Below are 21,827 nucleotides of genomic sequence, written 5' to 3'. Positions count from 1 at the left end.
AACGATTCTCCTGCCGCAGCCTCCCGAGTAGCTGGGACTACAGGCGCGCGTCACCAAGCCTGGCTAATTTTTGTATTTTTAGTAGAGACGGGGTTTCACCATATTGGCCAGGCTGGTCTTGAACTCCTGACTGAGGTTATCTGCCTACCTTGGCCTCCCAAAGTGCTGGGATTACAGATGTGAGCCACTGCGCCTGGCCACCTCTTTTCAAATATTATTTCTGCTTCCTAATTATGATGACTAGTGGTTTCAGAAAAAATGGACTCATGGTGTAGTAGGCATCATTTTTCCCCTTATTTAATAAATAATACTTCTGATATTTAATTAAATATGCTGACTCTTAGTTTGAAATGTTTATTTTTACAATGTCAATGGAATATTTATATACTCCTATCTTACTGGTCTCCCTTCTTGGCAATCAGGGACAAATGTTGAATTTTGTCACATGTTCTGTGACATAATCTCCTAATTTTTTTACAATGTGATAGATATAATCTCATTTTCACTTTTACTTATAATACAGTGAATTATTTTAATAGAATCTTAATATTGAATCATCCTGTTTCTTTCTTGTGGTATTGTATTTTCAAAAAATACTGATGAATATTATCTGCTAATATATTGACATTTTGTTCTGATGCAAGTGAGATCTCTACTTCATTTTCTTTTTCTGAACTCGGTCAAATTTTCCTATCAGTATTATACTGATTGTGTAAAGATAGTTCAGAAGTTATTTCTTCTTTCTATATTCTTTGACAAAGTTAGAGTAGTGTCAGAATTATATCCCATGAAGGCTTGAAAGAGTTAACTTGTAAAAAGGTCTGGGCCTGATACATTTTTGAAAGATACTCATTTGCTAAAATTCTCATTTTCTTCTATGTTTATATTGCCCTGTTTAGATTTTTCCCTATTCTGGGATCAGTTTTGGTAATTTACATTATTCTGGAAAATCAACCATTTCATCCAATTATTCACATCTATTTTGCAAGGTATTCCTGTAGATCCTTTCAGTTTTGCTGATGTTTGTGATTATTTTCCCCTTTTGGTTTCTAATTTTAAATATATGTCTTTTCTTCCCCCTTTTTTTCTTGGTTGGCCAATGGCTTATCAATTTAATAGGACTTTCAAATGACAGCTCTTGTATTGACTGATTCTATTATTTTTGTTTCCTAACTTATAAATTCCTATTATCTTCATTGCTTCCCTAATTTCCTTTGTGAGAGGAAACTGAACCAACCCAAATGTCCATCAATGATAGACTGGATAAAGAAAATGTGGCACATATACACCATGGAATACTATGCAGCCATAAAAAAGGATGAGTTCATGTCCTTTGCAGGGACATGGATGAAGCTGGAAACCATTATTCTCAGCAAACTAACGCAAGAACAGAAAACCAAACACTGCATGTTCTCACTCATAAGTGAGAGTTCAACAACGAGAACACATGGACACAGGGAGGGGAACATCACACACCAGGGCCTGTAGGGAGTGGGGGACTAGGGGAGGGATAGCATTAGGAGAAATACCTAATGTAGGTGACGAGTTGATGGGTGCAGCAAACCACCATGACGCGTATATACCTATGTAACAAAACTGCACGTTCTGCACATGTACCCCATAAGTTAAAGTATAATAAAAAAAAAATAGGGAAAAGAAGAGGCAAGTTTAGTAGGAAAGGTTTAGTGTGTGGGGAGCAGGGGGTGGTGGGGAGGAAAGGTGAGGCAAAACAAAGGTGAGTGGCAAAGGGAATTATGGAAGGTTTCTGGAGCTGGCACCCCGTGGGCATTTCCCCGAGGCCACTGCCGGCCACATCCGCCCAGCTAGGTCTCACCAGCTCTCCGCTCACCAGTCTCAGGATCTTCAACATTCCAGTGGGCGAGAAGGAGAAACGCTTGAGGCTGTCCGTGAATTTGTACGGGACTTTGGCTCGGCCCTCCACGCGCTCTTTGATCACCGTCTCATTTAAGAGTTTGGATTCAGTGTGTGCAGAGGGCGTGGGGGGTGGGAGTGTGGGCTTTGGGGGTGGGCGTGTGGTGGCTTTCCTTGAGGGTGCGGTGCCCTCACTGCCTTGGGGACGTGCGGCGGCTGCGGACTGCGCACTGCGAATTGAGACTGCGGTGTGCTTCCGGGGTGCGGTCTTCGCTGAGATGTTGCGCTGTGCCTTGGGTACAGAACTCACTACGCTGCCGCTACTTGCCAGGGCTGCGGCAGTCTCTGGTTGTTTCAAGTTCCCTGAAGGTGCCTCGGATGACTCAGGTTTGGCGTGTTCAGGATCCATGGTGGGTCCCTAGGGTCTGGCCGTCTGAACCAGTGCCGCGGCAGCGGCTGGCTCTCCCCTGGGAACCAGCGTCGCGTCCCAACGGCTGTTGGCTACCTCCCCGGCGCGTGCACCCGGCTCTCGCTGCCCCACCGTCAAGCCAAGCCCTTCAGCCACCCTCATTGCCACAGGGGGTGCAATGCCACCGCCTAGCCCGAGAACTCAAAATCTCTGCAATCCCACACCTCGGAGCTGCCGGCCAGCCAGGCAGTAAAGAGATTCAAAGATCCCTGAGGCGGATCCCGGCACATTCTTCCCTGCCACCCAGGCCCGGGTGCCGGAAAACCCGATCCCGCTGCTCCCAGCGCTCCCTTGGAAGTTACAGTAGTGCTCTGCGCGGGGCGCAGAGTTCGGAAAACTCTTCCTCTAGCTCCTATACTGAGTTAAAATAACTGCAGAAAATATGTGGAAGAATACAGAAATATGTTTAATAGTTAGTATCAAACTAAAAAGTAATATAAAATTACAAAACTTCTTTTTTTTCATGCACAGGCTTTTTCTGGTAAGGACCGCTGGGATTGAACAGAAGCTTCCGGTAAATAAGGGCCCCGTCGGCAAGACAGCATACTGCTGTCACAAGTGCAAACACCTGGAAAGAAAGACACGTGTCACTGCCCTAACCATGGTCCCCACTCCTGTCATTCACACAAGTTTTAAGTGGTCTGCCCACCAGATTCCTCTCTTGCTAGGGTACTCGGATTGCTCCCTGTGCTTCATCTAATACTAACATGGAGAGACTTCAGAGATCATCTTATTCTCCTCATTGCTCAGTTTTCTAAATACTTGCCTATAGAAAGAGAAAAGATAATTTAAGTGAGCAGAAAAATAATAAAGCAGTGTGGGCTCTGAAATCCATACTTGTTTGCTTTTATCTCTTGACCTGCTCTTGCATGTATTCTTTTAAGCCCTACTGAGGATATTTAGTTATTAATATTTCTAACCCCAGTGTTCAACTCTGACTTCTCTACTGACAAACTCTGCAGAAGAAAAGGTCAAAGTTAACACCAGCTCAATATTAAATCATGGGGGCTGTAGCTCCAGAAAACTGGAGTTAATAAGATGATCCAAAGTGAACTCTCAAAGGCTAGGCTACATCTGCTTAAGGGGTGAGATTCTAAATAGACCTTAAGAAAGTAAAATTAGATAAAAACAATAACTAAGAACACGTGGGGGCCTTCAGACACTCTGATGGCTATCTGAGAGCTGGTGCCTGGGGTGGGAGAGGGGGATGTCATTCCTTGCATGCTGTTTGGTCAGCTTCCTCCAGTCATCAGGAAGTTTGGCTTCCTGGCTCCAGACATGGCTCTCACAGTCTCCTTTTCCACCCAGAGTCTCAAGCCACTGCCTCCTAGGTTCTGACCACACTGAATACCTCCTACCAATCTTTTCATGACTGGCACTCTGTACACTATTGGCTCCTCTACCTGGAACCCTTTCCCTTTTTTCTCCTTTATTCTCAGCAAACAGCAATTCCACTGCCAGAGAGGTAGTTTCCTCTTTTCTGCACCCTGCAGCTCCCTGTCAACAGCTTATATACAGCGGTTTCCACTTGTGTCTCCTGTGTTAGGCTCTAAGCAACTTGAGGACGGGGCTCACACTCTAGTCAGTGCTGTCTGAAAGCAGCATAATGTGAGTCACCAATGTAACATAGCCACATAATTAAAGATTTTTTAACAGCCACATTATAAATGTAAAGAAAAAAGTCGGCCGGGCGCGGTGGCTCACGCCTGTAATCCCAGCACTTTGGGAGACCGAGGCAGGCGTATCACGACGTCGGAAGATCGAGACCATCCTGGTTAACACGGTGAAACTCCGTCTCTACTAAAAATACAAAAAATTAGCCAGGCATGGTGGCGGATGCCTGTAGTCCCAGCTGCTTGGGAGGCTGAGGCAGGAGAATGGCATGAACCTGGGAGGTGGAGCTTGCAGTGAGCTGAGATAGCACCACTGCACTCCACCAGCCTGGGCGACAGAGACAGACTCTGTCTCAGAAAAAAAAAAAAAAAGAAAAAAATAAGTCATAGATTTTAATATATTTAGCTCAGTATATCTAAAATATTATCATTTAACATGTAATCGACAAAGTTATTAACAAAATATTCTACATTCCTTGTTGGGGGTAATAAATCTTTGAAATTAAATGTGTATTTTTATACTTACAGCTGATCTTGATTCAGACTAGCCACATTTCCAGTGCTCAGTAGCCCCATGTGGCTAGCAACTATGGTTACTATACTGAATAGCACAGCTCTATATTTTGTTAACCCCTGCCAAAGTACACTTAAGAAATGAGTAAATGAATGAATGAGTAAAAAAGTGAATGAAAGTAAATCCTATGCCTGGTCCTTCCTTCTTCACAGTAGAAAGATGAGTATTATCTTCAAAAACAACTGGGGGAAATTGATACAGAGCTATCTCATTTCTAGAATAATTCTGACTCCTCATGAAGTTGCTCAGGGCCTAAGGGAGATGAAAATCATGCCTTCTGACATATATGGCTGAGAGTTCTCCTAAGTGACCCATACTATGAAAGAACATGGAAGTAGGAAGATTTATTTAAGAACTTTCTAATTCAATTCTCTAGGTCAGAACCTAGAAAAGCTAAATGATTTTGAACTTTGTATGAGAAATCTTAGAAGAATATCAGATAGAACTATAACTAAATTACTTGAGTCATATTCTGGCTTGCTTTCTAGGATGAAGTCTGATGGAATTGATCTGCTTCTCTTCAAGCCGGGTTCAAAATGATCCTTTAGTTGCAAGGTGCCCTGCCAATGTTCTCTTACCGTAAGGACATCATCTATTATATTCTATCTGAAGGATCGGAACAAGAAATAACTGGGCTCAAAACAGTCTGTCTCATCTTAACAAATGGTATGTATCCTTTTCTGTAAAAGGGAGAGCTATGCAACTCATCCATCTTTTTGTTTTGTTTTGCTTGACATCAGGTTTCTCAGAGCTAAGTGCTGTAACTGATTCCAGTAGCTTTTGTCAGTCTAGTCTAGCCCTACATACCTATAACAAATGTGTAGGAATCCCTTTATTGGGTTAATTCTGCTTCTAGTATAAAATCATACTCCTTCACGTTAATCAGGGCAAGCATTCACAGACAAAAATATTAAGCCACTAGGCACTGTATATTGGCCTAGGAATCTCAAGGATGAATATAGTATAGCTTTCTATTCTTACATCTGTTTTCCAAATAAATTTGCATTCTGATAAAACCTGAAGAAAGAAAGCAGAAAGACTTCCACTTACCCCTCCACCAACTGTCAATGTTGTGGTTTCTGGTATCAGTGCCAACACAGATACGATGAGCATGAATACTGTTGTTACCAGTGAGTTGATAATATCCTAAAAACACACAATAAAGCTGAGCCTTACATGAAGACTACCAAGCAATGCTAAAAATGAAAAACAAAAAACAAAAAAACAACAACAAAAAAAACAAAGTCAGCAGGCAGAATGCACTGGCTCCCGCCTGTAATCCCAGCACTTTGGAAGGCAGACAGATCACTTGAAGCCTGGAGTTTGAGACCAGCCTGGCCGACATGGTGAAACCCCGTCTCTACTAAAAAAAACAAAAATTAGCCAGACATGGTGGTGCATGCCTGTAATCCCAGCTACTCGGGAGGCTGAGGCACAAAAATTGCTTGAACCCGGGAGGCAGAGGTTACAGTGAACTGAGATCATGCCACTGCACACTGCACTACAGCCTGGGCAACAGAGTGAGACTCTGTTTCAACAAAAGGAGTCAGCTTCCTAAATATTTTGAAAGTTTCATTTTATTAAACAAATTTATTTAGCATCTATCTTTCAGGAAACCAAAATGTCACAGTAAAATGATACCTAGACAGTATCTGGTCTATAATGACACCTAGTGGTTTTCTTTTACCTGTGATATGCCAATCATTTAACTAAAAAGCTTTTTATTTCTTTTTTACTTAACATAAATGTAGTTGAAGGGAAAACTCATCTGATTAGGAAATAAAGTAGATGATGTATTATGTAGAAAGTTTAAGGTAGAAGGGGTGCCATGGGAAGTAAAAATGCTCATTTTTAATAACGTTAAGAAAATGCAGAGTAGTCTACATTGTATATCAAACTTTAAGTTACTAAATGCAATTAATGCTGGGCGCTGTGGTTCATGTCTGTAATCCCAACACTTTGGGAGTTCAAGACCAGCCTTGCCAACATGGTGAAACTCTGTCTTTATTAAAAAATACAAAAGTTAGCCAGGCATGGTGGTGAGCGCCTGTAGTCCCAGCTACTTGGGAGGCTGAGGCAGGAGAATTGCTTGAAGCCAGGAGACGGAGATTGCAGTGAGCCAAGATTGCACCACTGCATTCCAGCCTGGTGGAATTTTTTTTACTCCGTCTCAAAAAAAAAAAGGCAATTAATAAAACTTAAAATAGCACACACTTAAGAGAAAGTGGTAATTTTCAGGAAACCCCCACAGACATCTCTATGCAATGGATGACCAATTATGTTATTATTGCTGATGATATAGCTCATTCGCTTAATACTTTTACAAAGTAAAAATTAGTTTCATTCTTAACTGTGACGTCAAGAAGTGCAATTTTACATTTTTAAAATGGATGTGTAGCATGGGAAAGGTAAACTGTCTAGTTGAGAAAGGTTTATGTATGTTTGCAGATAACCACAGGCAGGAAGGAATAACACAAATAGCAAATTGCAAAACCCTGGTAATTTAGAAAAGCAGTTATTAGAAAGAAAATAGGAACAGGTTCAATGGGGGTAGGGCAAGATCAGATATACTTAGGAAGAAAAAAGTTCTCATTTGTAGGAGATACTGAGACAACTATTCTAGGTTAACTCTCTTCTGTGTTGGATATTTGCTCTGCTTCAAAAGGCAACAGACCACACTCCTACTTCAGACAGGCAGCCTGCCTCCTGTGAGCAATCTGGGCAAGGGTTTATAGATGGCTTTGGATCAAAGTGGTGTTCTAGGGAGTGCAGAGAACCACAGGGGGAAAAAAAAAGATATGCCTGCCCTGAAACACCAATGATCCTCAAGAGTAATTTAGACCATTTCTTTTATATTAAAAATGAAAATATCTATATGCCACAGAGTAGAATGTAAACTTAATTACAAAAATAGGGATTTCAAAGGAATTCTGAGCCTATGCTTAGATACCTCCTCAAAGCCATGGGTTGACTGGCTTTTTGTGTTTTCTGTCATTTGGGGCTCTCGGGGGGGAACAATCAGAGAAGGCCTGCTCTACAGACTGTTATCAGGGACAACAACTTTGGGACAATTTGAATGGAGATGACCAAGCCCTCTCCTAGTTAGCAAAGGCAGTGGCTAGCAGATGGAGGTACTTCTAAGTTACCTTTTCCCCACCTACAGATTAATTGGAACAGTCAGCCATCTCTGTGTCTTACACTTTAGGTAACATCCCCAGGCAACTTCTCCACCTGTGCTCTGGCTCCAATTCTACTCTGCAGGGACCTCACTCTATTCATTACTTTTGTTTGTCCCTGGCCATATTTCCTCAATCCAGAGATGACCCCTCTAGTTATCTCTTTCCTTGCCTGCTCAGTCCCACAACTTTCCTGTCACTTGCCCACTGGAGGCAAACTCCTCTGGAAAAGGTCACCAGGGGGCAGAGAGAGAGAGAAAGTGTGTGTGTGTGTGTGTGTGTGTATACTTATCTTTCTGTTTAAATGTGTCCATTCTTCTTGAAATGTATTCCCATCTTGGCTTCGGTGACACCAGTCACACTTGGGTGCTCTCCTGCCTTTTCTGGCCACTCCTCATCTCATACGTTGGCGTTTCCCAGTTTTACCTTCAGCTCTCTCTACACTCTCTCTGAGCTATTGTGGCCAGTCCGAGCTCAGTTAACATCACGAGGTGATGATTCCTAAAGCGGCAGCTCTAGCTCCTCTTAAGTTTCACACCATTTCTGAATATCTCCATATGAATATCCTATAAGTAACTAAAATCTAGTATTTATCAAGCTAAACTCATTACATACTGCTCTATTGCACCCTTCCTTAAACATATTCTTCCTCTCTCAGTATCCTCTCAAGACATGGAGGCTGATCATCTGATCATGCTACTCTCCTACTTAAAAACCTCCAAAAACTCCCATTAGCCTTTGGGTTAAAGTCCACAGCACACAAACCCTTGTATGCCCTGACCCTGTTTTCACAAACCTCACTCTTGCCCCAGCTCTTGTTCGCAACTCAATACCCAACCATTCAGATACACCTGCAGGTCCTGGAGAGTCATGCTCTTTCTCCACCTAGACCCTTACATATGCTGCTGCTTTTCTAGCAGAAAAGCACTTTCCCTTCCCTGTATCAGTCATCTGCTAACTACGTTTCATCCTTCAGCCCTCAGTTTGGGCAGTTTTTCTTCACAGCCTACTGTGATTTGGTCCCTTTCCCTTGCTGGGTTGCATCCACGCCATCCTAGGTGTATATCTATCATAGCACCTATATTCTCTGTGTTGCTTCCTGGGTGCATTTAAAGTTTCTGAGGTACAAGGTTTTTGTTTTGTCTTACCAAAGAACCAATTACAGAATCTAGGATTAGCAAATACTTAACATTTGCTGAATAAATAATTTCATTAGATCAAGATCAGAAAGGATTCTGGGTTTCGTAATGGAGCAAAAACTTAGTTACCCATATAACACCCCATTTCTAAGAGATACAATATCAGTAAAGTCTGATCCTTAGAGATTTGGGGACTATTCCTTTCAGTGTGCTACATATAAGCTACTCTCTCTCAGTGTATTCTGTTACACTCCCGGCTCCCAGTTTATTACTGGGACATGTAAGAAACTCCAAGGAATTATGTTTGGAAAAAAAGAAAGGCTAAAATTGTGTTAGTTTTATTAAACTCTAGAGAAGCAGAGTGTGAAGAGCAACTATACAAGACCTAGAGGATGTGGACCAGTGTTCATTATCCTCTTGAAGAAATCTTTAGAAAAATTTAGTTTAACCGTTTCTGCCACTAAATGAGGGCCAACTGAGGAAGACTTTGTAATCTCTTCTCCTAGACCTCCCTCCAATGAAGCCCAGCTCTGAAGTGTACATCAAGTAGTTTTGAGAGGAGAGGTTCTATGAAGATCCTATTTCCCAGCTTTTCCCTTTTAGGACTTTTAAAAAGCTTATGATTTGCCTGAAATGCTTGCCACTGGCCTTGAAGGTGGTTCCAGAAGGTACCATTTAAAGGCATGCTTATGGTTTAAGAATAGCTCTAAAGTCTTTTCTTGTTAATAGGAATTATCAGCTTGGATATTAGCACTGTGGCATCCAAGAGGATGAGACCAGTGCAGCCGAGGAAGACATGGCAGCAATCAGTCCAGCCAAAGAGGAGAAGGGCAGCAGGGGGATTTAGGAGGGAGACCTACAGAGACAGGATGCTGGGAATGAGACTTGCAAGAGGACAGAGGAGAAGTCACTCAGTTTTTCTTAGAATCAGCTTCTAGTCCAGGCTGAGGGGCTGCATACATCTTAACGAATAACTTCAATCTGCCCAATTTGACAGTTTTCAGAACCATCTGGGCATTCCACTGGGCAGTTATTCCTAATGCTATGAGTATGGCAGGTTACAGTCTATATACTATGAAATATAAGAGGTGCCAACATTATTTAGTAATAACTACAGATATTTTCAAGTGAGATAACATTGTACTTTAGCCTCCCCAATTAGTTTGATTTTCCATTTAGTGACCAAAGATGTGCAAGGATAGACACTTGTGTATCTGTCTCCATCTCTATCCCAATTTTGAGGCCATATTAACATGCATTCAAATAGGTAATAAAGATTAAGAATGCACTACAATTTTATTAACATGGTCCTAAATTTAAATTTCTTTAGAAGATCTATCCAAGTGAATTCTAACAGAAGCGGCAGCCGCATCTACTGATAGATGGTGCAGAGAACTTATGCTCTGTGGCTGCCCTGCATCCTTGAGACCCTCTCCCAAAGCAATACAGGGCACATTAGCAATGGGTAGAAGATTACCTTAAAGGTTTAAGAGAAGCAAAAAACAGAGTTCATTAGAATATCTCACTATGGTAGGAAAAAGTAAAATTTAAGGATGAAACTGAACACTTACAAGCAAAGGCCAAAATAACCACTTCATTAATCGATCAAGTCTGAGTATATATAAAAGTATGAAAAATAAGATAACGGTGACTTCAAATCCAGTGATAACAATATATGGTTCAGGGGCTTGTGCGATGATAAAAAAGGTCATAGATGTCACAGTTAGTGCCTAGAAGAAAAAAACCCACGATTTATTCAGTAACAATTGAATACAAATTTAAACTGTAAAAATGACAATTTCTAAAATAATAGGCTGGGCACACTGGGTCATGCCTATAATCCCAGCATTTTGGGAGGCTGAGGTAGGAGGATCGCTTGAAGCTAGGAGTTCAAGACCAGCCTGGGCAACATAAGGAGACCTCATCTCCAAATAAACAAAAATAACCAGATACTGGGGTTTCTGCCATATACACACACATATAAAACAGCCATGGCTAAAGTGTATGATATTGACTTCTCTTTGTCTTTTAGAGGACTGGGTATTCCTCTCTGTTTTAAGTCCAATTAATTATTCCTCTTGTGCTTCTGACACCATCACTTCCCACATCAGTTCTCTTGATGTTTTTCCACCAAGTACCTCCGTTCCCTCTTGTACTTTCAATCTGTCCTCTGCTAGCTCCTTTTCTCATCATCCTAGAAACATCTCAGTTGTGTTCTTTTAAAATACACACACACATACTCCTTCCTTTTATCCTGCTCCCCACAGAAACCCTTGTTCTGTTTTCTACTGTTGTTATGCTTCTTCAAAAGGTCTGTATACTGGCTGTCTATAATTTCTTACCATCCATTTATCACTCCTTAATTCTTAACAATCTGGAGTCTACTGTCAGATTTAAACTTAGAATGCTGCCATGAAAAATACTGAGGAGCAAAGTTCAAAACAAATTGTCAGGGTGGGCGCGGTGGCTCATGCCTGTAATCCCAGCACTCTGGGAGGCCAAGGCAGGCAGATCGCCTGAGGTCAGGAGTTTGAGACCAGCCTGGCCAACATGGTGAAACCTTGTCTCTACTAAAAATACAAAAATTATCCAGGTGTGGTAGCAGGCGCCTGTAATCCCAGCTACTCGGGTGGCTGAGGCAGGAGAATCGCTTGAACCCAGGATGCGGGGGTTGCAGTGAGCTGAGATCATGCCACTGCACTTCAGCCTGGGTGATAGAGCCAGACCCTGTCTCAAAAACAAAAACAAAAAAAATTGTCAGAGAAAAACAATTCTGATGTTTAATAGCTGTATTACCAAAGTACCATTTTTTACACACCCCACCTAAACAATGCAATCAGAATCTATGCTATTTTAAGTGGGGGGAAAAAAAAAAAAACTCTGAAATTTCTTCATTTCCAAATGAAGATACAGAACATGGCAACGTTAAGTGAAAAAAATAGCTGGTGGGTCCCAGGGGAGTTCTGTCAATGTTCTTAGGAAATAAAGCTCTCTTCAAAGCTCTGTGTTTTTGGTAAATGGTTTGGTCAAGAGTCTTCCCTGGCTAGACTTTTAAAATACCTGTCAGCTGGTAACATATACATACTCATTTTAAGTCCATATGGGTTACTTATTCATAATTCTTCCAATTACTTTATTAGCATAAATATGCCTTTCTTTTAAACTTCTAAACTGATCAGTTTGATTACAAATAACTAGTTACTAAGTAACTTCATTCTTTATAATGAATATAATTACTATCAGCAACACATCATCTCAAACTACTCCAATTACTGTATTGGACCAAGGTCTTCAGCCCACAGATTATGAAATGAAGGGCCACTTTTTCAGTCTTTATCCTCTGTAACCTTTTTGCATCATGGTGATTTGCATTGGTGATTACTCCATTTCCTTAAACCTTTCTATGGTTTCTGTCAAACTGTGTTCTCCTGTGATTTATGTTTATAGCTCTTACATCTTTCCTAAGCTCCTGGCCTTTGTTTCCAGTTATCTTTTACATATCTCACTAATAATATCTCAGACATTACCACTCTATGGATATTGCTTTTGCTAACATCAGTGATTTCAGAAATACTAAATTTAATGAATGCTTTTTTCTTTTTTTCCAGTACTTTGAGCTGCTGTTTTATAATGAACATTTTTCATTCCTTATCCTAGTGGACCCCTATAACGTTATTGCCATTGGCTGTCCTTCCCCTACTAGTGTTTTCTTTTGGCTCCCGTGTCACTTCTCCAAGATTTTAAACCTCTGCGACTGTTCTCTCTTGATGGGTTCTTTTCCTTTTATTCTCCCCTGTAAAATGCTGTCATTCTCATTCCACTCAATGAGCCTGGGTCTCTAACCCAGGTCCATTCTCCACATTTCACACCAAGTAGCCATTTAGAATCCCTATCTGGATAACCTACAGGAATCTCAATTTGCCATGTCTAAAACTGAAATCCTGCCCCTTCCTCCTGGATTCACAACCTCAACTGGTGGTACCACAATCTACCTTATCACCCATGCCAGGAACCTAAGATCACTGTTCCTACCCATTCCCCAACTGATCAATAATCGGGTCCTGCTGACTTAATGCCTAAACATTTTGGGCACTCCCTCCTCTTCATCCTTACAACTACTGCCTTTCATCGTCTTTTCCATGAACTATCATGATGAAATTTCTAACATGCAAATTTGTTTACGCATTTCTTCATCTATTTAAAATTCTTCAATGGCTCTCCAGGGTCTTTAGAGCCTGCTTCTCACCATGTTTTCAAGATCTTCCACAATTTGGTTCCTGTTTACTTCTTGAGAAAAGACTTGCTTCACAATTTATCCACACGAATCAAACTCCTGATCCTTTTTTCATATTTGCTTTATCAATAGGCTGTCTCATCTCAGTGGATGGTGACTCCATCCTTCCATCTGCTTAGACCAAAAACTTTAGAAGCTGTCTTGGACTCCTCTTTTTCCCCACATCTGGCTCATCAGCAAATCTTGTTGTTGCTACTTTCAAAATATTATATCCCAAATGTGGCCACTTCTTATTACCTGCTTTGCTACCACCAGCCACCATCATCATTTCTTGCCTAGATTACTGCAATTGGTCTCCTTGGTTTTACCTTTGCCCCTGCAGCAATCCCCTTCTGTCCTTCCCTACCAATCTACTGTTAACATAGCAGCTAGTATATTTTTGTTTGTTTGTTTGTTTTTGAGACGGAGTCTCACTTTGTCACCCAGGCTGTAGTGCAGTGGGGTGATTTCGGCTTACCTCAACCTCTGTCTCCCCAGTTCCAGTGATTCTCCTGCCTCAGCCTCCCGAGTAGCTGAGATTACAGGCATGCGCCACCACGCCTGACTAATTTTTTTTTGTATTTTTAGTAGAGATGGGGTTTCACCATGTTGGTCAGGCTGCTGGAACTCCTGACTTCAAATGATCTGCCTGCCTTGGCCTCCTAAAGTGCTGAGATTACAGGGTGAGCCACCGGGCCTGGCCTAGTATACTTTTAAAATGTAAGTTAGATCATATACTTTACTTAAAACCTTCCTCATCTTCATTCACTCACCCCAGTCCAGTTACGCTGGTTTCCTTGCTCTTTCTTGATGCCTTCCCACACATTCCTGCCATAAGGCCACTGCACTGGATTTTCTCTGCTTCAAACACTCTTCTTCCAGGTATTCTCATAGCTAACTCCCTCATTTCACTCAAATCTTTGATTAGATGTCATCGCAACAAAGCCTAGAATTCTATTCATTACTGCAACTTTTCTCTGCAACTCCTTCCCCGCCTTACACTCCCTTACCTGGCTTTTACTTTTCTCTTGTTCCACTGCACGTACCACCTTCTAGAATACTAAAATTTATTGTGTTTGCTTCCCCTGCCCTCCCATCCCAATAATGTGTACTCCACGAGGGCAGGGATCTTTGTTTTTTTTCACTAGTATTTTTCAAGAGCCTGGAATAGTGCCTGGCACATGACAGGCATTACACAGATTATTTGTTGAATAAATGAGGTAACACTCAACTTCTTATATTTCTCTGCATCAATTGTGCTATTTTTTTGCCTCCATGCCTTTACTCAGGCGGCTCTTAGATCCAACCCTAGATTGCTCTAGGAAGAACTTTTTTCTGACACCTCTCCTTGGTTAGACGCCTCACTTCTGTGTTCTATCTCCACCTTATCACGTATCTTAACTATCTGCTCATGTGTCTGTCTCATAATTAAACTGAAGAACTCCATGAGTCAGGGATTTTTGTCCTGGTTCGTCTTTGCTGTTCCAGCTCCTAGCCCAGAGTTTGGACCATATTAAGTATTCAAATGGTTTGTTGAGGGAATTAATATATCAAAAACTAACCATTCTTACAGGACCATTCTCACATGGTTCCCCCTTCAGTGTTCAAGATCTTTCCTTTTTCAGTGTTCAAGATCCCAGACCTGGTCACTTTTGCCCTGAGTATTTACTCCCAATCAAAAGTTATTTCTCCTTCCCTCAACTCCAGAGTGGTTTCTAAACCTCTTATGTATCTCAACTTACATGATATGAAAGCTACTTCTCACAATCACAGACTTTTGGTTTGAGAAAGATCTTATATGCACTTTGTTCAACCCACTCACCTTAAGTTTGAGTCTCCTTTATAACATCCTCACCAAGTGCTCACCTATGCCTGGTACTTTTGTCTGGGAATGTACTGCCTTCCCAAGTGGCCATTTAGTTTTGGGAGCTCTCCCAATATAAGATTCCTCCTCACATTAATTGGAAATGTTTTCCTTGTAACTTTGAACTATCTCCATTTTGCCTCTCCCATGTCAACTCTTTAAAACTTAAAATGATTTATTTTTTCCTTCCCTGTAAGGTTTCTCTGTGAGTTCCTTCAATGATGAGTTTCTAGAATAGATTCCTTCAACTAGGATAGTTTCCACTTCTTTAACTAGCTAGGTCACTTCTCTGCAAATGATCAACTTTCTCCAAACCTGTTCAGAAGCGACTGCAGTGCTCCCGGTAGGAAGTCTGCTCCTGGAAACGAGCAGTTCTCTCCTTGTCCTGGTTCTGGGCTGTATCAGCCTTGAACTCAGTCACATCAAACGTCTGTCTCACGGAAGTCCACACAACGTTCACCGAAACCCCTGAGGCTTTTTTTTTTCTTTCAAATCTTGTGGGCTTCTGAGAGGTATAACTGCAGTTGTCTCTCCTGGTAACCTGGGTACCCGGTTTGTGGGTCCAAATGTAGACCATTTGGGTAGATCTGATTTTTAATTTAAAAAAAGGGTTTTTGTTTTTTGTTTTTGTTTTTTAAAGAGGCAGGACCTCTCTGTCGCCTAGGCTTGTGTGCAGTGGCGCGATCAACGTTCACTGCAGCCTCGAACTCCTGGGATCAAGCGATCCTCCCGTCCCGGCCTCCCAAAGTGCTGGGACCACAGGTGTGCGCCACGGCGCCCCGCCCTCTCTGGTTTTCATGAATGAGTGTGTCCCTAAACCCTCCTACGGGGAGGACAGTGCCGTATCTCTCTCCTTCTTCCCCAAGGAGGCCATGCCTTGCCTTTCAATCTTGATCAAAGCGAGGTTGAAAAGCAAACAGGGGTTCAGCTTTGCACTTCATACCCACATCTCCCGCCCCCCAGCAGCTTCATCAGCCTCCCGCCCTCCGCGGCCCGGCCTCACCAGCCGCAGCATCTTCACGTGGCCTTTCACACTGAAGCAGAAGGGGCGATGTTTTATTTTCGGCTGCACGTTATCCATCGCGTCTGCAGACCCAGCAGCAGCACTTTCCCTCAACTCTTCTCAGCTCGCTGCCTGAGTAGGTTCTGCGAAGCGATAGCAACCACCACCGCGGCGGAGCACCGCCCTCCGCGACTTCTCGCCCAGCTCGGCTTCCCGCTCTCTTGCGCGCATGCGCAGGGCGCCGCGTTCGCTCTCGCGCATGCGCCCCAACGGGATCCCGCGGCCGTCCGCTCTGGCTTGTGCTGTCTTTCAGTTATCGCGTAGCACATTAGCGGACCTAGAGCTGGGCACATATTAGCAGACCTAGAGGTGGGCACGCAGGCCAGCGCCCTGTTAGCCCGCCGTGTTCTGGCCTGGCGTTAATGACGGCAGCACTCCAGCTCTCCTGAGGAGTCTTCCTGTCGGGAAGTCCTCCCAGGGTTGGGAGCAGAGGAGAGGGAGGGGGGTCTAGAAATGGCGGCCCCATCTCCCAACAACTTGGACATTGTGAATATCACCTCCTTAGAGGGGATCTCCTTTGGTCATCCCGTCTAGAGCAGCCACCATCACTTCTCAGCGTTTATTGCTAGCTGATATATATCAGAAAAATACAAATTCCACAAAAGCAGGGACTGGTCTGCTTCTCTCCCTGCAGGGCCCAGGTTCTGGCACATAGTTGGTGCAGAATGTGTGCAGCCTCAGGTCCTATCCAAGCCCCCAGGGCATCACACTCTGGACTTGTTCTGCATATTTTTACTTTTGCCTCCCACTGGTACTAGTTCTTCCGTGGAACAGCCTGAGTCCCTTCAGATACTTAATGTTTTTCTCAAGTGCTGCCATGAAGCCAGATCTCCACCGTCTTGGGGCATTCCGTTTTAGGGATGGGAAGTATATGTCGCTCCTTTTATGTGATTTAAATTCTATCTTGGATAATTTGGCCGTCACCCTAGTTCATTCAGATCTGTTTGGATCCTGCCCATCTCAGTTTCAGTCCATTTCATTCCTTTAAATCTGATCGGCAGTTACCTCCAACAGCTTCATCACAAATCACTCACAAAAATGGCCTTAATCCTGAAGTTTATTTACGGAGAGCACACTTGCTAGGTGTGTGGCAGATATACAGGAAGCACAAGATGAGGCAGCAGATCTAGAGGCAAATGACTTCCTTCTCCCTGCCTAGTGGTGACTGCCAGCATCACGCCCTCCCGGGAGAGGTGAGAAACCCCTCCACGCAAGCACTGGAACCTTCAGAGTCAAGAGTGGCAACAGCTCCGGTTACTGGACCTGGGCCTGTTGAATTCTAATACTCTGTGACTCCACATCTGGGCTGAATTTTTGCTAAGTATGATGGAATTTACATGCTTCCTCCCTAGCCCCTACTTGTCTGTACAGTTGGAATATTTGGTTGCCTCCTCTGGAGGGATCTAGTACGTTTAGAGTCTAGACGCTGGAACTGTCAAAGTTCAGAGGAAAGAGCTCCAGCTGCAAAGCAAGAGAAATGGGCTGGAATTCTAGCTTCACCCCTTAATGAATGCTTCTGATTTTTTTTTTTTTTTTTTTTTTGAGACGTAGTCTCACTCTGTCGCCCAGGCTGGATTGCAGTGGCCACGATCTCAGCTCACTGCAACCTCCGCCTCCCAGACTCAAGCGATTCTCGTGCCTGAGCCTCCTGAGTAGCTGGGATTACAGGCGTGCGCTACCACGCCCGGCTAATTTTTGTATTTTTAGTAGAGACAGTGTTTGGCCATGTTGGTCAGGCTGGTCTTAAACTCATGACCTCAAGTGATCCGCCTTCCTCGGCCCCCGAAAGTGCTGGGATTACAGGCCCGAGCCACCGCGCCCAGCCGCTTCTGATCATTAAAAAAAAATTTTTTTGGGGGGGGTGGGGAACGAAGTGTCCCTCTGTTGCTCAGGCTGGAGTGCAGTGCAGCGATCTCGGCTTACTGCAATCTCTGCCTCCCAGGTTCAAGCGATTTTCCTGCCTCAGCCTCCTGAGTAGCTGGAAATACAGGTGTCCCCCACCACATCCAGCTGATTTTTGCATTTTTAGTAGAGATGGGGTTTCGCCATGTTGGCCAAGGCTGGTCTCGAACTTCTGGCCTCAGGTGATCTGCCTTCCTTGGCCTCCCAAAGTGCTGGGATTACAGGCGTGAGCCACCGTGCCTGGCCAAAAAATTTATGTTTTAAAAAGACTAGTCAAGTGCAGTAGTGAGAAGGGGGGAAAGAGTAGAGCAAGGAGTTATATCTGTTGCTTCTGACCATTTTGAGCAAGTTACCTAATTCTCTGAGGAGAAGCTCGGAGAATGGGAGAGACAGTTATCTATTTGCAGGGTTGTTGGGAGGAATAAGTGATATCATGAGTGTGTGCCAGGTGTCTGATTACAGAAGGTGTTCAATTAATCTGCAATCATTAATTAACCCTTCAGTCGCTGGTATTATTTGCCATCCATCCTCCGAGTGTTGCCAAGTTATGGGTGCGTTCTGCTAGCGTCCTAGCAGTGGTAAGGCTTCTGGCTGCCAGCGGCGAACCTCTCCCTTCGAGTATTTCTCCTCTTGCTGAGAAGATGAAATGCGACCGGGTCTCTTTAAGGGCCAGGCGCCGGGATCCAGGCGGCGTGCAAGGGCTGGACTAGCAGTCGTCCGCGCCGACTCGCACAGGAAGGAAGCCCGGGCCTCTGGATCCGCTCGCCCGGCTATGCTGCTGCGGCCGTTGCGGGGCTGGGCCGCCCGGGCGCTGCCCTGCTTTGGGCCGGGAAGCCGCGGGAGCCCGGCCTCAGGCCCCGGGCCTCGGAGGGTGCAGCGCCGGGCCTGGCCTCCCGGTAACGCGCGTCTTGGTCCCGCCTCCCAGGAGCCCCTATGCGCCCACCTACTCCCGGCCCCTCGGCTCCCGGAACCCGCCCGAGCCCGAAGCGCCTCCTCCGAGGCGCGGGATTTTCTCCCCGGCTGCGGCTGGGGCTGGGGCGGGGGCGGCCATCGGTCGTTACCCGGGCGGGAGACCGCAGCGAGCGCTGGGGGCGCCCGGCTTTTGTTCTGGGATGGAGAGAGGGGCTTTAAAGAGCAGGACGGACACGCTCTGAACATTCCGGCCCAAACTCGGCCCCCGACCCATTTCCTGTCCCGATTCTTTCGACCTTGGGGGCGATGGGGACTGGGAGCTGCCTTAAGCCGATTCTGCTCACACTCTGGTGCCAGCGTGGGGGAGGGGGGTTACGCCCCCGGCGCTCTCCTGCCCTCCCTGGGAGTGGGGACCCACACAGAAACGGGTCACTGTTACACCCGGGTTCTGGTGTCCGCCATATGGCTGTTGAGAGACGCCTCAGAACCACCTGTGGGGCGGATGGGCAGCGATGCCCGCCCTGGGCCTAGAGGAACACCTGGGTCCCAGGCCCAAACCCACGCCCGCCGCCCACTCTTCCCCGTGCACCGCGAGTGGAGGCTGTTCTGCCTTTCCACTTGCTTAACATCCAGTCTGTGAAGATCTAAATAAATAACGTGGAAAATGCAAAGTATAATGTACTAAGTGAAAGAACTCGAGCACACTGGGGGTCCACGAAGCTGCAGCTGCAGCCCAGGGTGGCACATCGGCGAGACGGTGGTGCGCGCCTCCAACCTCGGAGGGCGCTCAAAATGGACAATATTTTTAGGCCAGGGAGTGAGCATAAACATTAGTGTTTTTATGGTCATGTAGCAAATTAGGGCAGAGGAGAGTTATTTAAAAGTGAGTTTAAAAACTGATTTCCTTTCTTTTGTAGATAAAGAACAGGAAAAAGAGAAAAAATCAGTGGTAAGTCCCTCTTTTATGTGTACTCCCCAGGATAATTTTTATTTGTTTTTTTGAAGAGGAGAGAGAAAAAAGCAGAGTAAAAAGCAAAAATACATTCCATAGTAAAAAGCAAAAATACAAGAGGATCTCCAGGGAGAAGGAAGTCTGTCACCCTCCTAGAAGGCCGCCTCTGTTACCAATTTCTTGTATCTTTCCCCAGAGTCTGCACAGGTAGGAGCACACAAGTATTCGTATCCTTCAGGTAGATTTGGGCTGTTAAAGCTTAAGGGATGATTGTGAAAGGATTTGAAAAACGCTCATTGTGTTGTGGGGAAGGTCAGTTTCATCTTGGGTTGGGCAGCTCAGATGTGAGGGAAGCTCTGTCGACCACCACCCTCTCCCCCCAGTGCTGAGACTGGTGGGTGGGCAGGGGATCAGAGAGAAACCATGAGGGTCCACAGATGTGGGTTCAGTTATCAGGGTGGCTTTGAGATGCTGGCTCTGGGCTGGGACTGTGACTAGTGTGAGGTTGAAGGTCAAAGAAGGGTCAGGTTGGTGTCCATGGGGATATTGGGTGCTTTAGCTGGCTGGGGTAGGGAGTGATATTTTGGTCACAACCAAGGCTCAATTCCTTAAAAGAACTGAAAGTCCCTAGCTCCTGTGGCTGGGAAGGGGGTGGCTTGGCAAGTGGTGGCAGGAGTACCGTGGCTGGGATCTGCAGAGGGTAGACAGTGTGGGCAGGCTACCAGGGTACTCAGGGTGGTGGAGAGCTCTTGGGAAGTAGTGAAACCACATAGAGAGGATTGAAATGCTTGAGATTTGTGGAAGTTTGTTGAAATTAGGAGAAGGATATGCCAGCGGGTGCCATAGAAGGGAGGGAAATGCGAAGTTGAGCTGGATGGTAATTAATGTATTTTTGTTTGTTTATATATTTAAGAGACGGCGTCTTGCTGTGTTGCCCAGGCTGGCCTCCAACTCCTGGGCTCAAGTGATCCTCTGGCATCAGCCTCCTGAGTAGCTGTGATGACAAGTGTGAGCCACTGTGCCTGGCTATTTATTAGTTATTGAGCTAGCATTGATGTGAGCTGGGCCTGTTCTTTGTGCTTTTTGGGTGTGGTTTGATGTGCCCCCAGACACACAGTAGCTAGTTCATAGAAAGTGGTATAGAGCCTGCATTCAGGCTTAGGACTGTTTGTAAACATTCAAGTCCTGTGAGCTCCTGTGTGGGATGCACTGGGCTAGGACCTGGGCACCTGGCAATCAAACAGCCCTGACATTTGGGAGTCTGCGGTCTGTCTGATGGGGGAGGTTTGTCTGATGGGGGAGGTTTGTCTGATGGGGGAGGTCTGTCTGATGGGGGAGGTCTGTCTGATGGGGGAGACAGCAGTAACTAGGAGAATGGTGGAACTAGAACAGCAGTGAACATGGTGGTTGTGAGTAGGGGGGCTGATGACTGAGAGGAGCTTTGGGAAGCCTTATTGCCTGCTGGGAGATGGAGCAGAGTTTGAGGCAGGAGTGTTGGAACAGGTACAAGTCACAGAAGAATGAGAACCTGCAGGCCTGGGCTTGTGGCCAGTCCCTAGAGAGGTGGCTGGGGAGGGCTGGGGGATAGGTGCAGAGGGACTGCGAATAGGTCCTAAAACCCAGAGTCACTGAAGGGCCTCACCCCCACCCAGCACGATCCGGGTTGCCTCTCAGGGAGCGATGTGGGGGACCATGAGTGGAGGGCCTAGCTGGGTGAGACTGGAAGGGGAGAGACCTTAACTAAACTAGAGATGGCACAGAGCCCGCAGCTGAGTGGGAAAGCAGGGCCCAGGGGAGTTGCTGGTTGGTTGACTGGTGTTGGTGGGTGAGGAGAGATGTCCAGAGCGTTAAAGGTGTCTGGGTGGATGGTGCAGCCATCACATGGCACAGTTTACAATATTAAATAATTGAGTATCACAACAAAATTTTTAAATAAAATAACTGGACAGAACTTAACATCCAACAGGGCCATGCCTAATGGCTCATGCCTATAATCCCAGCACTTCGGGAGGCCAAGG

The 21,827-nt window shown here is 44.9% G+C and overlaps 3 protein-coding genes across 22 annotated transcripts in view; 1 reads left to right on the top strand and 2 right to left on the bottom strand.

Annotated features, from left to right (window-relative positions):
- The window catches only part of CMTM1 (CKLF like MARVEL transmembrane domain containing 1), a 12,929-nt gene extending 10,343 nt beyond the window's left edge, over positions 1-2,586 (bottom strand). For 2 of the 14 annotated variants that reach the window (XR_010131586.1, XR_008672700.2), the window contains exon 1: positions 1,835-2,579. Coding sequence is in view for 11 of the 14 variants with exons in the window: in XM_055366082.2 (XP_055222057.1) it covers positions 1,835-2,281 (447 nt within the window). In the remaining 3 variants the exon portion in view is untranslated. Of the gene's footprint in view, positions 1-1,834 lie in introns of all 14 variants that reach the window. The other 12 variants (XM_019012443.4, XM_019012447.2, XR_008672701.2 and 9 more) reach the window with 11 other exon arrangements.
- A 140-nt stretch (positions 2,587-2,726) lies between these two features.
- On the bottom strand, positions 2,727-16,220 carry CKLF (chemokine like factor). Of its 2 annotated transcripts, XM_004057756.5 has the most exons (4): positions 15,984-16,218; positions 10,415-10,573; positions 5,579-5,674; positions 2,727-2,909 (listed from the first exon to the last, which is right to left on the bottom strand). In XM_004057756.5, the coding sequence occupies exons 1-4, from the start codon at positions 16,059-16,061 to the stop codon at positions 2,784-2,786; spliced, it is 459 nt and encodes a 152-aa protein (XP_004057804.1). In that variant the 5' UTR covers positions 16,062-16,218; the 3' UTR covers positions 2,727-2,783. The 2 variants fall into 2 exon arrangements, with proteins under 2 accessions (XP_004057804.1, XP_004057805.1); XM_004057757.5 differs by lacking the exon at positions 10,415-10,573 and having other exon boundaries at positions 15,984-16,220.
- The window catches only part of TK2 (thymidine kinase 2), a 53,618-nt gene continuing 36,792 nt past the window's right edge, over positions 5,002-21,827 (top strand). The window contains exons 1-2 of one of the 6 annotated variants that reach the window (XM_055366079.2): positions 5,002-5,194; positions 19,775-19,806. In XM_055366079.2, coding sequence (XP_055222054.1) covers positions 5,095-5,194; positions 19,775-19,806 — 132 coding nt within the window. In that variant the 5' untranslated portion in view covers positions 5,002-5,094. Of the gene's footprint in view, positions 5,195-17,218; positions 17,237-18,593; positions 18,842-19,774; positions 19,807-20,721; positions 20,818-21,827 lie in introns of those variants that run through there. The other 5 variants (XM_004057755.5, XM_019012436.4, XM_055366078.2 and 2 more) reach the window with 5 other exon arrangements.

This window comes from Gorilla gorilla, chromosome 18 (genome assembly GCF_029281585.2).
Source record: "Gorilla gorilla gorilla isolate KB3781 chromosome 18, NHGRI_mGorGor1-v2.1_pri, whole genome shotgun sequence".
NCBI lineage: Eukaryota > Metazoa > Chordata > Mammalia > Primates > Hominidae > Gorilla > Gorilla gorilla.
The sequence above is the reverse complement of the archived record's forward strand: the minus strand, read 5'-3'. Positions and strand labels throughout refer to the sequence as shown.